We start from the raw sequence: 15,429 nt of genomic DNA on the forward strand, positions 1-15,429 counted from the left end.
GCAGTTGAGAACACACTGAAAAGTTACCGAAGTGACGAGAAAGCAAGACCAAGGCCCTGTGCAATGATCTTGATATTCCCGAAACTGTGACACAGAGGAAGAAGCGTAGAAACATGGAAGATTTTGTAGTCGAGGCATCGTGTGGAGCAGCTCTCCCATTAGCTTATTAGCTCAGATTAGCTATTGATGATCACGTTGATAAATCATATAAAACCAATAGCCAAACACACAAAAAACATGCTGCTGTGTGAGCATTAAACGATTAACATTAAACTAAACAAACACAACAAAACGTTATAGTCCTTATAAAATAAAAACATACATTTTGTCCACCAAAATAATACAGGCACCTTACCCTCGAGAGATCCTCACATGTTATGAGAATCTCCCACAATCCATTGCCATAACAAAGCTAATGCAGGCACACGTTTGTTTGTGACACCAGATGGCGTAATTCTTCTTCTTCTTTTATTTAATGGCGAATCGCTTCCACTTGGAGCATATATCGCCACCTCTGGCGTAACCCGAATTAATTCTCCGATTTAACAAGGATTTTATACCAACCTTTATAACTCTGTACACACAAAACACACCTATATGTCGTGAGCTGATTATCGAGCCTTCATTGTAACAGATTTGGTAGGCCACCACGTTATTCTTTACTTTCTACGTCTTTATATGGAGAAGATATTACTTTTTTCTCCGTCATGTTGTTTCCATAGCAACAACAACTTCCTGTCAACAGCCAACGAAAAGTAACAAAAAACACTGTAATATCCTTTTCAGTTTCACAGAACACAAATTGGGTTATTTACATAATGTTTACAGTACTGTTTATTGTTATTTTGTAATATTCTTTGCGGAATTTGGCCATGTAAAATGTCCTATTGGGTTGCTGTACAGCCAATGCGTGACGTCATTGGTAAGCCGCGTAACGAACCCCGAACAGATTCTGGTACCTACACCGCCACTGTGGGCTCAGCCCCGAATGTTTCCAGGTCCAGGCGACGCCCCTGCATTCAACATCTTCATAATTGTAAATAGGATATGTGCCAAGTATGCTCTTGTTTTGGATCATGAATAAAAAAGGAAAATCAGCGTCACCCATGTTAAAGGTGGCTCTTTCAATGGACGTTGCATGCACAATAAAAACTAAATGCGAACAATACATAGTGTGTATACTTGGGGCGTAACAATAGAGCAGTGGTCGGCAACCTTTTTGATATGAAGTGCCATAAAAAAAAAAAATTGTTATCAGCGTGCCAACGATCGAGAATTATCAACGGGGGGGGGGTTGAGGAGCTTGACGCTGGTGGAAGCAGTGTGTGTGTGTGTACCTGTCAGCACAACGTACATGATGCCGAATTTAACAAACACATTTAATTAAATTGGTTTAAACGGCATAATAATAAGGACGATCGTCCGTTCTGTGATTCTCCAGAACAGGGGTTCCCAACCTTTATTGTGCCAAGGACCGGTAGATACATTAAAAAAAAATCGCGGACCGGTTGTCAATTTTAACTGATTTTAATATTTACTCACCACCAGCAGGTAGCAACAGAGGCTAATTGTATGTAACAGCCTGAACAAATACTAGAACAATATGCATCCAAAACATATTAACAACGTTTAAAAAAGAACCGGTGTTGTTTTTTGGTTTTTCGGAAAACCAAAAAACCGACGTTATTCAGTTTTTAAACCAAAACGGGAAAACAGATAAATCAACGTTTTGATTGATTTACGGATAATCCAGTGAATGCTGGGAAAACGAGGAGAAGGCGCATTGTGTGTGTGTGTGTGTGTGTGTGTGTGTATTTGTTTTCAGAAGATATTATGATAGTGTCGTTCGTTCCGGTGCACTCCCGACAGCATTTAGCACTACATCGAGATTAAGATTAAACTCATTTATTTTGGGAACAGCCGCATATATGCCGGTGTCGGACAGACACGAACACACCGACCACACAGAGCTGAGCTGAGCAGAGCACATACACACACACATCATGCGCCTTGGTGACTGACTGGACATCTCCTTCATAAAACTAATAAAAGGGGGAGTAATCGGGCAGTTCGATGTGTGTGTGGTTCAGGCGCGCCGGATTCATTTTAGAAGTGGGGGGGGCCAAAAAAGTGCGTGTGTATGGCCCAATCCCAAACCACGCCCTACACCCTAGCCCTACACCCTACCCCTACACATTCCCCCTCCGTGACGGAGTGAACTCCGTGGAGTGACACATGAGGCTCCCTCCTGTCAGATGGAGGGAGTAGATACAGCGGCAAGCTTTGGGACAAACTCCCCTCTCTCCGGCAGAAACAGGAAATGCCGTAACTAACGGTTTCAAATCAGCATCTCTTTGACAAAAAATGTAAATTAAGAACTCAAATAAAACTCCAAACATCTCTAATTGTGTTACTTTTTTGTAAAGCTCTTTTAGTTTTAAACCTGATGTTTATAAGTTTCTTAGTTTTTGCAACAGTCTGTAAATATACACAACTTTATAATAAAATGCACACATTTACCTTTTTCTAGACTAAACACATGGTATATCCTATAAGTTAAAACAATATGAGGTTCATGAGGTTGTTAACATCGCAGTTTATCAGTGGATGTTTGCTGGAAGCACAATAACTGCATGTTTTGCATTGCTTTTAAATTTCAGTTAATATAGTGGTGAGAGACTCCCGATACATTAGATTTATAAGTTCATTAATTGTCTCATGATGCATATTTCCCGGTGAGCATGAAGCTCTTCGGAGTGGGGTTTTTCTCAGCTACGAGTTCTTTCGGAAATTGCGCAGTTGCTCCATCATTCCATCTCTTCTTTTTCCCTGCTCAATACGCTGTTGTTTGACAAGCTGTATGTTGACTGGTGTTTGACTGAAGAAAGCGCACTTTAATACACTCTCTGTGGAAATGAGACTTTTCGTGGCTGTCCAGGAGGCTTGGGCACTTTTTCCAGTTATTAACTCCGATATTAACAAAGCTATCATCTCCACATTTTGAGAAAGTTACAAGCCGTTTGACAGCAAATCTGCATATTTCACAGAAGGCCCGTTTAGTGGTTTTGCAAAGAATTAACCACTCTCTGTTTTTGTACACAGCAAAATCGTAAGTGTTAATTTAACTCTTATAGAGTTAAAATCAACACTTACTTGGTGTTTATATAATCCTCACCAATTGGGAGTTAAAGTTACACTTTGGAAAGTGTTAATATTTTAACTCTTTAATAGTGTTAATTATCTAACACTGACAGTGTTGTTTTATAACCATTTTTAACACTAAATGGTGTTATTGCTTTACACTGGGAGTGTTGATTTATATAATTTAGAAAGTGGTTCAATTACACAGGAAAGTGTATTTTTAACACTAAATTGTGTTATTCCCCTGCACTGTGAGTGTTCATTTTGAACCTTCAGTGTTTTATATCTGAAATGGTATTATTTTACAATATTAATCTATGCACTGTACACACAAATAATTGTTACTATAAGAAAAACACAATCTCTATAGGTTAAATCTATTAGCTCTATTTACATTTAGATACATTTGTTGACTTCCACAAGACTTAAGAATATTTAATAAATCATTACAAACTCTCAATGTTGTCCTTTTTTATTCAACACTGCAAAGATTACAGTATCTGCACTTAACAGGCGTCATAAACATGTTACAGATAATGTATCTCTCCACTCTATCCAGCACAGCATAATGCACATTTTGTTTTTCAAAATAAACAACTGACAACTGGTCAGGACATGTGGCAAATAGAGAGGACTAGTTTATGTACACAACTATACAGTATATGCACATTTAAAAATAAAACAAAGGCACGACATATTCGCTCTCATCTCCACCATAAGCACTTTGTAAGTCAAAGGGCTTATATATTACAAGGCTTTCTGCTTTGATTACATCTTTTTCATCACTTTCAAATACTTTGTAGGCATGAAAATGTTCACTAAAATGGTCAACCACAAGCTTTTTCACAAGGAAGTAGATAGCACTATCAACTAAAAGGACCTTGTTTATTTTGCAAAAAACAGGCATTCCATCCTCAACCTCAATGCAAATGACTAGTCCTGTCCTGTACTCTGTCCCACTGATTGTAACCCAGTTAGTAGAGAAGATGTATTTTGGTACAGCAGCATGCAGAGCTTGAGAAAACCTCTCACTATCCTCATCCAAATTAAATGGTTTCAGTGGTCCATATGCAATATGGTTTAAAGGTGATGTAGCCCAATGATATCCTATGGACATTTGATGTTTTTTGGCAAGTGATTTGGTGATGTTTTTGAAGTTTTTTTAGAGTGTTTTTGAAGACTTTGTGTTTTGCTTCAAATCTCATGCTCCACATATGTATCAAGGGTCCTATTTTTCTAATACAAGCTGGATAGTGTATCATAAAGTGATGTTTTGGAATTAGGTTTCTATGTGGATACAGCTGTTTGAACAAGTCATGATGTTCCATTATCAGATGTTTCAAAAGCACAGTCATGCCTAATGTAACAGAAGGAGAAAATATGATGTTGATTATCTGCAGTAAAAGCAGCAGCAAAAGCCAGTTTTGGTTTCCTTCTGGCACAATGTCACCAAAAAGCAAAGGAATGTTTCTCACAAGACAAAGAGTCTGAATGGAATTGAGGCCTATATTATTGCCAATGCTGTCCAAGTTAATCCTTGTAGGACGGTTTTTGCGCTCCAAGTACCCATAGTCAAAAGCATAAATTCTAGAGAGCAGATCAGATTTTGACAAAAGATTTTCTGACAGATACTCGAAAAGTAACTTCATCTCGAACTGAGCAACCCCTTCGAGAATGTCATGCATTATGTCCAAAGAATAATTGTGACTAACATGAAAGAACTGTAGGTTGTTGAGAGTTGAATTCTTTTTTAAACCAAATACTGATAAGGTCTGTGGATCTGATTGCAACTCATTGCAGTGCATTTCAAAAAGGTCTTTTCCACGCAAGATTATCTTGTGGTCATCCTCATTGTACACAGTCTGGGCATCAACTTTTTCCACCAAACACAGGCGACAGTAATGACGTGCATTAAACGATTCTGTAAACCCAAGAATTCCATGCATCCCCAAGTTGTCCCCAGTTATCTGACATATAGTGCCATGGACTTTCTCAGTAGAGAATGGCAAGTCAAGGCCATGACTTTCAAGTTTTTTGATGTCTTTAATCAGAGGCTGCAGAATAGGATCAAAGCCATATTTTTTCACATCTTCACTATGAAACAGTGCAACCAAATGGATGTTCATCAAAACAGAGTTAAACATTGGGGGCAGATTTCTGAGGACAAAATAGAGAGCTCCCATTTTGTGAACACCCCGTTTCGAACCCAGTGGGTTAGCAGTTTCAAAGTCATCATAGTAAATCTGAATTTGTAAAGCAAGCTGTTGTTTAGAGAACAATGGATGTGTCTTAAAATAACTTCCGTCACAAAAGTCTTCATATCTGTCGGTTTTTGATACAGAAGTTTCCCCAAGCAATTTGCAAATGTCCGAATTCCGGCACATAAATTGGATTGTCTCCAAAATTGGAATGTAAACGAAAGTGTCTTTCACTGGAACTTGATCATATGTACCAGTTTGTTTATTTCGCCTTGTATCAAATCGATGTCCTAACATTATTTCAACTGGCTCAACAACCCCCCATTTCTGGTTGAAATATTTTGTTCTTTTAGTTTCAGTATTGAAGCTTTCAAATGGGTTTTCAAAATTCTCAAGACCTTCTTCTAATCTAGATCTTACAGGATCATCTGTAGGCACCGCAGACAGTATTTCTTGCTTAACTTGGGAGTGCAGTCCAGTGGCAAGTTCTTCCAAATCACTAACAATTGTTGAAACAAAACTACTTGCCATAGTACTTCCTTGGAGTTTAGCAACAATTGAAGCACAAATATTTTTGGTATGTTCTTTGTAGAGATTTGATCCATTGTCCTCAAAACACCCAGCATTTAGGCCATGTGTGACATTTGTTTGAGCAACATGTGAAGTACCTTGGAGACTGTGACAAATAGGTAGACATGACTGAGAGTTTGCTGCATCACCACTTTGGCATAAATCCCTCTCATGAACACTATTTAAATGTTTTTTTAAACCTGAATATGATAAAAACTGACGCCTACAACGATCTTGTGCACAAACCAACTTAAACCTGCTGCTAGGATAGAAACTGTGATCCATTCTTAAATGGCTTACGAAGGACTGGCAAGTCTTGTGTACAGCTTGACATATGAAACACTTGTACATGTTTTGATCCTAGTTCAAGAGTTTTGCCCGCAACTCACGGATTCTGGGAGACTCATCTGTTGTGTTGATGTCGATGTTGTATACTGTTGTCTGGACAAATGTGTACAGCTGGACCAACGACTCCTCGAAGGACAGGTTGAACACATAGTGAGATTTGAACAGTTCGTCAAAAGCACCCAATGAGCTGGTGGCTTGGCATGGGATGAGCTGTTTGTCGATTACAATGTAGAAGGTGTCAATCCGGTTCCGGGTTCGGCCAGCAGCAAGGATGTACGGTTGTTGACCCTTTCTTCCCCGCAGGTGCTCATCGATGCTGCAGCATGACTGAAAAACAGAGAAACAACATGAACACCGTAAAGTAAAAGTTTGGATAGTTATCCAGCAACGTTAAAATGTTCAGTTTAGATTTCGCCTCCCTTTTATTGCTGGGGGAAGAAAATATGAGACATGCATACCTTGTGGAAGTGCACCATTTTGTCCACTGCATCACTGGGACTGATCTTGGTCCTCTTCCTTCCAGCAGTGGGTGGCAAGAGATAGAGGAGCAGCAGCAGACAAGCCATGTCACTGTCCCAGCCTATCAGGAGGAGAAATCAGACAACAAAAAAATGTCAGTGTCTACCTCAAAATGCACAAAGTAACGAGCACTAGCTATTTGGAATATAACCAAGACTGCATGTAGCTTACTGGTGTCATCGTTCTCTGCAAGTGTCTCAGCAGCGTTCAGAAGTCGACACAGCTCTGTTGACTGAGTCAGGTGTTTGGCTTCTTTGATAATCTTGATCTTGAAAGCAGTGTCCCACTTCTCAAACATCTTGCAGGCTGTTTCAGTACCAAACAGCTGCAGGAAGTCTTGAGTTAGCTGTTGATTATACACATATGCAAATATATTAAGCATTTCATTGCTTACACCCAACCAAATTAAAGATTAGAGTTTAAAGACTGGACTTTAAATTAGTCAAATGTAAAACTCACCAGTCCTTTGACATCTAAAAAACGTGGAAAGGTTTTAAAGACATCTGCAGTTCGCTGTGGGTCACGCACTAAGTCCTGGCGATGTTGTAAGGTTATCTTCATCTTCTCGAACACACTTGCTTCATCGGGAGAGTGAACAAGAAAGGATAACGCCTCCCTGCAAGCATCTCCATCAAGCTGATGAGGCACTGTGGGTGCTGATCTTGGGCGGTTCGGTCCTTGTGCTTGAGGCACTGTGGCTGGCACAGCCCGTTGACTGCGTGTTGCCCGATTCTTTCTGGACATGGTCCTGAGGCGCCATGATAAATATCCTGTGTTTTTTTCCCCATCGTAGAAGTGCTCCTGTTAAGACATTTTCAAAAATATTAGAAAGGTCTATCACTCATTTATCTTTAAGTTTTTCTGCAACATCATTACTAACTTCATGGTCAATTCAAATGTTGTAGCATAGTATGGCTTGCATTTTTTATATCAGTATTAAAGAAACCAAATATGACACCAGATTTTAAGAAGTAACGTTTAATAAGTAACTCAATCATATAAACTTAAGTCCAAAGCTGCGTGTAAAAAAAAAAGGTTTAAACTTACATAGCCTTTTCGAGAAAAGGGATCTTTCAGGGACGGAAAGAGACTAATGATTCCGAGGGCATACTTCTCCTTCTGTTTACGGGAAGGAATCCTCCTTTGAAGCAAAGACAAAACAAAAACTAAATCAAAATGTCCCAGTAATGTTGCTAGCTCCACACATAAGTTCATTCAATGCCACACGTTTAGAACATCCATTACCATACTTCTTAATAAACCATTTTAGTTAGATTTTTTTTTTAAGAACAATGCGTTTCAGAAATACTTACCCATGCATTTCAGTCATATGGCTAGCCAATATGTTGACAAGCTGTCTCCGAGTGCTGTGCTTCAGTGAATTTTCTGACTTGTACTCTTCCAGGACATCATCACCTCCAGGTTTCTTAAGCAGAGCACTTTCTACCATCTGCTCACACAAGAGATATAGTTAAGTGTATATTTCGGTCTTCCAGGATAAAATCATTAGAACAACAACAACGTATAAAATGTTTCTGTTCAGACCAAGGGTAATAAAAAAAGGTTTTGGTGAAATGTTAATAAAAGGTAGAACCTATTTGATAATACAGTAGGTTGTACCAAAAGCCAAACTAAGCCAGTCTGGTTTCAACTACCGACTAACTCATTCACCATTTATACATTTAAAAAAAGTCAGATTTGTAGGAATCTCAGTATAATAAGACACTTTTACTTCTTCTTGAGTCTTGGAAATGACAGTACCTCTTTTGCAGCCTCCGACTCAGAAACCTCTGTGGTAGACGTGTTCATGACTTCAAAGCTGGACACATTTCGGCCTGTGGGAGCCCCCCATTCTCTTTGACTGGAGAGGTCATTATCACTTGAAGGTGACATGGTATCCGTGAGGGAAGATGGTGTTGAATGATCTGAAGGAGAAAAAACGTTGAAAACAAGGAAATCTGCTATTGGTGGTGGTACAGTCAGTAGAGGAGATAACATGTGATATAGTGATGATTTCAAATAAAAAGAGTGAGCGTTAAAAAAATGGTTTTGCAAAACCAAATTTGCAAGTGGATGCCGCTCCTTATGCTGAAATATTGTTTCTTTGGTCATCTATTTTGTCACAGTAGTCAGTCAGGGACATAAAAGGGTTCTAGTTCCACAAATACAATGTGTGCAGCATAAAAACCTGAAACCTACCTTCACCTGAAATGCTGCTACATACTGTCAGGCAAATGTCAGGATTGGCCTCTATCAATTCATGAAGCATCTGTTCATCCATGGATGGCAATATGTTTGTTGAAACAACAAACTGACCTTGTTTAACAGAAACATGGGACAATCAAAACCCAACCTACATTGTATTAATTGGTTTGGCAAGTGGATGCTGACCTATTGGTTGCAAGCATTGTTTCCGAGTTAATCTACCTAGTAACGATCAGACAGTATAGGACATAAAGGAGTCTCATCTTTACACGTTTGTGCAGCAGATTATGCAGATAAGCTTACCTTCACCTAAAAAGCTGTCACGTACTGTCAGGCATAAATCCGGATTGGCCTCCACCAGTTCAAGAAGGATGTCTTCTTCCACTGCTGTGTCAGTTTCATCAAAGATTTGAAGTTCAGCCGCATCAGAAAGCCCAAACTTGCTTTTGACTATAGGAAGATTAGCGTGACACCAGAGAAAAATACAAGAGGTAGGTTTTTAACTGCACATATTATGAATGACAATTTAATTAATCTAAAATCATGATTATTATTATAATCAATGTATGCCAAATCTACACAGCATTCTAAATACTGCATCTTTAAATCAAACTACTAAGCAAGTTAACTCAGATGAGGGAATTTGGAAACGGTTTCCGAATTAGGAAGCTTATTTTGGAAGTCAAAATAAACTAAGAAAGGCCTGCAGCAAAAATCATATTGTCCCTGCTGGCCAAAGCTAAGTTATCTAAATAATACCACATAAATCCTTTTGCTTCTGCAAAGCTGTACATTTTGTTACACAAGATGGCTACTCACCTTCATTGATGAATTCCAAATAGGTGAAACCCAGATTTAACCTGATGTACTTTTTGGTACTCTGGTATTTTACCTTCAGCAACATCTTCAACGTCTTCTTAAAGAAACCACAATGGAGATAATGTTAGCAGTTAACTTTTTTTAGCTGCCACATCTAAAAATCTAAAAGATTCTGTCTGGAACAATATAGTTTCTTTCTTTTTTTTTTAAAATACGCAACCACTCAATTAAGTAGGCTTAGCCTCTTCATGCAGATTTTTGTAATCCATCTGTACATTCATTTACTGATATAAACGTGTTAAGCCACCTCCTGTCCTCACCACGTGTCTAACTACAGCTAGCTAAGCCAGCTAACGCACGTTAGCTAAACAGCTATGGCTTGATTAGCCTCTCAAATCAGTCTTCTTCTCATTCAGAAGCAGTTTTGGCACTTAATAAAATGGGACATGTTGGTTAGCTAATTGGCATAGCCAGTGAGCAAGTTAACAAGCTAGTTAAAAAACGGGGCGTTAGCATAGAGCTAGCGATAGCATCGAGCTAGCGTTAGCATAGAGCTAGCTAGCAGCTAGACCATGAGTGGTAAGAACAAGAGAAGACAACGTAAAACGAATATTATTGAAAATTGTAATAACCGTTCCAACATCAGTAGCTATCTATCTTTACCTTAGTCACTCGTGCTGACTGAACTCAATGGCGTTTTTGGAACGTTTTGGCTAACACAGCTGCAACTCATCTCCACCTGATTTCCCGCTTATGGTCATGGCTGCATGCAAATTACACATGACTTTGCGCAATGTAATACTAGTGAGAGTCATACCAGCAAAAGCCTCCACACCAGCCTTGACACATTTGAGTCTGTTAGAAATTAAAATTCAATGTTTTATGGCATGATTTAGTCTAAAACATACCGTCAGTTTAAAAGCAGTCAGATGAAGAACTTATTACTTTTAGTATTGTGTTCACACCTTAAATGGTGTGAAAGGAGGGATTGTTAGAAATTAAAATCAATGTTAAACAGCATAATTCAGTCTAAAACATATCGTCAGTTTAAAGCTGTTTTATTGTGGAAAAGCCCGGAAGTTCTCAGGAAATCAATGCCAAGCTTTTATTCTGAAAAATCCTTTATCCGGTTAGCTTGTGACTAATGTTGCGTTTTCTGAATGTAAAGTGAAAATGACTTGGAGTGTTACACACAAACGTACGGACTTTAACACTACATTGATAGACGTTAAGATATTATTACTGCTGAATATTAAATGAAGGTCTAGTCGATCGTAGTGTTTACAGATACGTGAGAAGCTATGACGTCAGAGGGAATTTCCGTAAAATAAGAACTGTGCCGGAGCGGAACCACTAGGACTTCTAAACTAAGTATTACAGCTGTTTATAAGGTATTAAAGGGCCCATGTCATGGCCATTTCCACTGATCATAATTACATTGTTGAGGTATACTAAAATAGATTTATACTGTGCAATTTTCCAAACTCACATTGGTTTCGCATACAGCATCTCTGTCAAGCATGTGTATTCAGCAGTATTCACTTTCTCCACTAAACGACTCGTTGGAGCTCTTGCCCCCCCCTCCCTGTGAGCCTAGTGTGCTCCGATTGGTCAGCTCGGCCACTCGTTCTGATTAGTCAACCACCAGAGAGGCTGCGCCCATGTCAGTGCTTTTCCCGGCTGCTCTCAGCGTAACATCAGTCTTATCATGGCGTCGGTACAGCGGTATATTTTATATACATATATATTTTTAACTGTTGTTATAGAAGAGTGTGACGGCCTCAGGGCCTTTGTCTTACGGTGGGGTGGAGCTGAAGAGGGTAATCAGCGCGATCACGGACACCTCCGTAGCCGGTGCTATTAATCCCAGCGGCCCGGAGTCTCTCTCCAAAGCGGCTGCAGAAGGACGAACTGAGCGACCCTCTCCCCTCGACCACCTGTCTCTGCATTTACTACAATAAATGTGCCGTGGTTTTGTAAACTCGTGTATGTCTCCTTGCCTTTCCGTTGTGGCCTACGAGCTACTCTCATAACAAAGAGTAAGTTATTTTTACCCGTTATAAACTACTACTGTTTGATGAGAAATCAAATCATGGTTTGCTATATATGAATTCAGGGAAGAAAGGATAGGCCTACTAAGTATTTCCATTAAACTTTATTTTTAGAAATGTACAAAATGAACATAAATATACATATATACACGGTATATCATCCATTCCTCCTCCTCGCATCTTGCCTGCGCACAGTCGGTGCGGTGCCTTTTAGCACCCTCAGTAGTAGTAGAATCCCTTCCCCGTCATGGATTGTCCGCCAGGATCTGGCTGGACGAAATCAAATGCAAATCACAAAATATTAGAGAAACTTAGTTGTTTTAGATTCGTTAGTAGTAGTTGTGTAATGAACAGCTTGCCTGCTAATATGCTAACCTAGCTTTGTTTACCTTGGTAGCTAACACGATATGAACGTTAGCTTGGAGGAAAGGCAACTATAATGCAGTGTAATAAAACTACTATGAACAAAAGCTAGTGGTTCATATTAGGCTAGCAATAACGTGTTTATAATTGCAATCGTATACGGGTATTCTGCTACGTTCGGTCATACAATGTAACTTGCATGAATACATTGTTTTGCGCTAGCATACAGCTAGCCTCGTTAGCTACATGCAGTATATGTACGGTCACAATGTACGGTAAATCACAGTACAGTATACTGTATGAGTATTCCGTGTGTGTGACTGCAGACATTCTCCTGCCATGACAAACATGTAAGGCCATCTGCTGACATTGTAGTTGATATATTTAAACGCTAGCAACGTAGCATCACAAAAATGTTTTTCTGACCGAAACTAGCTCTAGCTCCGTGTGTTAGATCGCTACGCCAGCTATAATGTAATTACGTTTCGCGACTGACCGGCAAATCACCCGGAGTATACTGTCAATAGGTATTTTGTGTGTGAATGCAGACATTCTCCTGCTATGAGATACATGTATGCAAGGCCATCTGCTGATATTAGAGTTGATATATGGAAACTCTAGCAACTTAGTTAGCACTGTGTCAATGGCTTAGCAGTCCAACACAGTTTACACATTTAAACAGTCTTGTTTGATAAATACACAAATAACAATGCAAACTTACAGGTTGTATACCCAGATCTTCCCCTGCTCCAAACGGTCCAAACAAGCTGTGCATATCCGGCCTCAAACTGGGCAATGTTTTGGAAGCTTTCGTCTGTGAAATGCCGGTTCTTCGAACCTCTGGAGGAGGAACACGACGCTGCTGGTGTGGCCATAGCTCTTCGGGATTGGTCCATTTCGTTCCGGGTACCGCATGACATCAGGCGGTACCCGGAACTAAATGGAAGACTCAAATGGGCAGTGACGTATCTCCAACGAGGCGTTTTGGGGAGGTATTTTCTGTGTTAGAGTTTTACTCGCTACAGGGTGTACTTTGAGGGTTTTGACTCTGCACACCGTTTACATGCATAAAAACCTTCATAACACACAAGGGGACGGGTAATAACCGGAAAAGCATGACATGGGAGCTTTAAATAGAAAGTCATGACAGAGATAATGAGGAGAAAATGCTTAAGGAAGTAGGCAGAGAATATCAATGTCGAAATCATCTGTGCTCTCGCGATATCGAACCGGCAAATGAGTAGGGGGCCACCCACTATTTGCACAGCGGGGGACAACGAGACGTGGATAAAAAGGCAGGACGAAAGATAACGCACTCTCTTCCCTTCGCTGCAGCCTCCCTCAAGACAACACCGGCTTTGTCTCTCCATTCACCATGCTTGTTCTTTAACCACGTTACTTAATTAAACTACCCATTTGAACCTTTTCAGAGACTCCATTAGTCTCGTTATTTTAAGTTTCTTTCCTGGGAGCGAGAAGATCACAAATTATCAACATTTGGCTGACCCAGACGTGTGATATCAACACTGGGAGAGAAATCGCTAGTTTCGACGGAGATTCCGCCAACCAAAAGACACACAAAGGGCCCATACACAAACGGTAAGGAGAAGCCAGTTATATCAAATTCTTCAATAGCTTATATAGAACCATTTAGATTTGTGTGTTTTGCGGCGAGCAGGACATCCTGAGAACAGCTGTTAATTTAATGTTAAATATAAATTTAAACCAAACCACGTGGCGTTGTTTTACAGCAAGCAGGGTGAGTCTATTTTCCTTTCTTTGATTCATTAACCAACTGCATGTTTTTTTAAACCAACTGCATGATTATAATGTGTGTGTTTTCCAAGCCGGATATATTAATGTGCTTTTAAGCCGGTATTTATATAATCTTTTTAAAAAAAAAATAATTAAAAAAAAAAATAAAAATAAAATAAAATTAATAAAAAAAAAAAAAATAGATCCCAGATATTGTTCGGATGACATAGGATATTTGTTATCAGGAGCGAAGGTACTATTCAGTAGATTAGTGATTCATCTTTGATACATTTAAGGACTATATCCAACTACTTATTATATTGTGTTTGACGACTTATAGATGGACTCTTGTCGTTTTGTATATTCTCAAGACAGATGGTATCTTCTTGACAGAGAAATAGATGGTATCTTTTCTCGTTATTAGCAAGTTAAAGATGGAATCTTCTTGTTAAAGAGAGTTGATGGCATCGTCTCGTTTTTAGTCTCAAGATCAGATGGAATCGTCTTGTTTCATTGTCCCAAATAAGTGAGATGGTCTCTTGTTTAATTGGTGATAAGAGTCTGTGGAAGTCTGAAGTATACTCTTTAATCATTGCGTGTGCATTACGGAAAGAAATGCGGCATTCGTGCGTTAGATAGACGATATTCTTTTAATAGTGTTTGACTGGCTTCCCATTTGGTCGCATAATAGCGTGAGAGTTGCTCAGACGACCATAGACTAAATAGTTTTGATGGTCTCTAACTATTTTGTATTAACTTGTTTAAATTGTATAGCATATTGAGAGCGTCGTGCTGATATACTGCTCTGAAATTTAGCCTGGAATGAGGTCTCCTTGTTGAGATCAACACCTCCAGGATTTCAACGCATCAGAGACGGCCATTCTTCTTGCAAAAAACTCTTTGTTCTGCAGGTCAGCATTTGAAATCAGTTGCCATCTTGTTTTGACCTCATGTTGACAAACAATGACATGGCAGTCGCCATTCTGTGAAATGTTAATTCAGAGGACCAGTTGTTGTCTTTTTGAAATCCATTCAGTTTCACTCACATGAGGCTAATTCAATATTCATGACCTCCATAGTGTGTAGAAAAAAAATCATTCTTCTTGAGTCAAAGTTGGAATTAGATATTCCATTTTGCTGAATCAGGTTATCTATACCGTTGGAGTTTGGTTTTTGAAGAAAAAGATTATTGTATTTTCTAAAAAGCTCAAATCTGATTTTTGAAATATTAGTCCTTGCAAAGGAGTTTTACCTGCTTATGCTTATACTGTGCGATGTGGTTTGGCTGTTTTATGCTTTGTCGATTAATCCTAAAAATTGTGTGTGCTGATGGCTGTTTTATGCTTTGTCCATTAATCCTAAAAATTGTGATTGCAAGTGTATTCGCTGGTTTAAGTTTGACTGTTTAATCATAAAGTGAATTTCTTTCCCATATCAAAAGTAGTTTTTAAGAAAATAAG

General features: G+C 39.1%; 1 protein-coding gene across 1 annotated transcript; it reads right to left on the reverse strand.

The window, feature by feature from the left end:
• Positions 1-6,236: 6,236 nt before the first annotated feature.
• LOC117477656 lies at positions 6,237-8,733 on the reverse strand. Its single transcript, XM_034124377.1, has 6 exons — positions 8,538-8,733; positions 8,090-8,226; positions 7,824-7,917; positions 6,948-7,122; positions 6,716-6,837; positions 6,237-6,584 (listed from the first exon to the last, which is right to left on the reverse strand). The coding sequence occupies exons 1-6, from the start codon at positions 8,667-8,669 to the stop codon at positions 6,270-6,272; spliced, it is 975 nt and encodes a 324-aa protein (XP_033980268.1). The 5' UTR covers positions 8,670-8,733; the 3' UTR covers positions 6,237-6,269.
• Positions 8,734-15,429: the final 6,696 nt, after the last annotated feature.

This window comes from Trematomus bernacchii, unplaced genomic scaffold (genome assembly GCF_902827165.1).
Source record: "Trematomus bernacchii unplaced genomic scaffold, fTreBer1.1, whole genome shotgun sequence".
Lineage (NCBI taxonomy): Eukaryota > Metazoa > Chordata > Actinopteri > Perciformes > Nototheniidae > Trematomus > Trematomus bernacchii.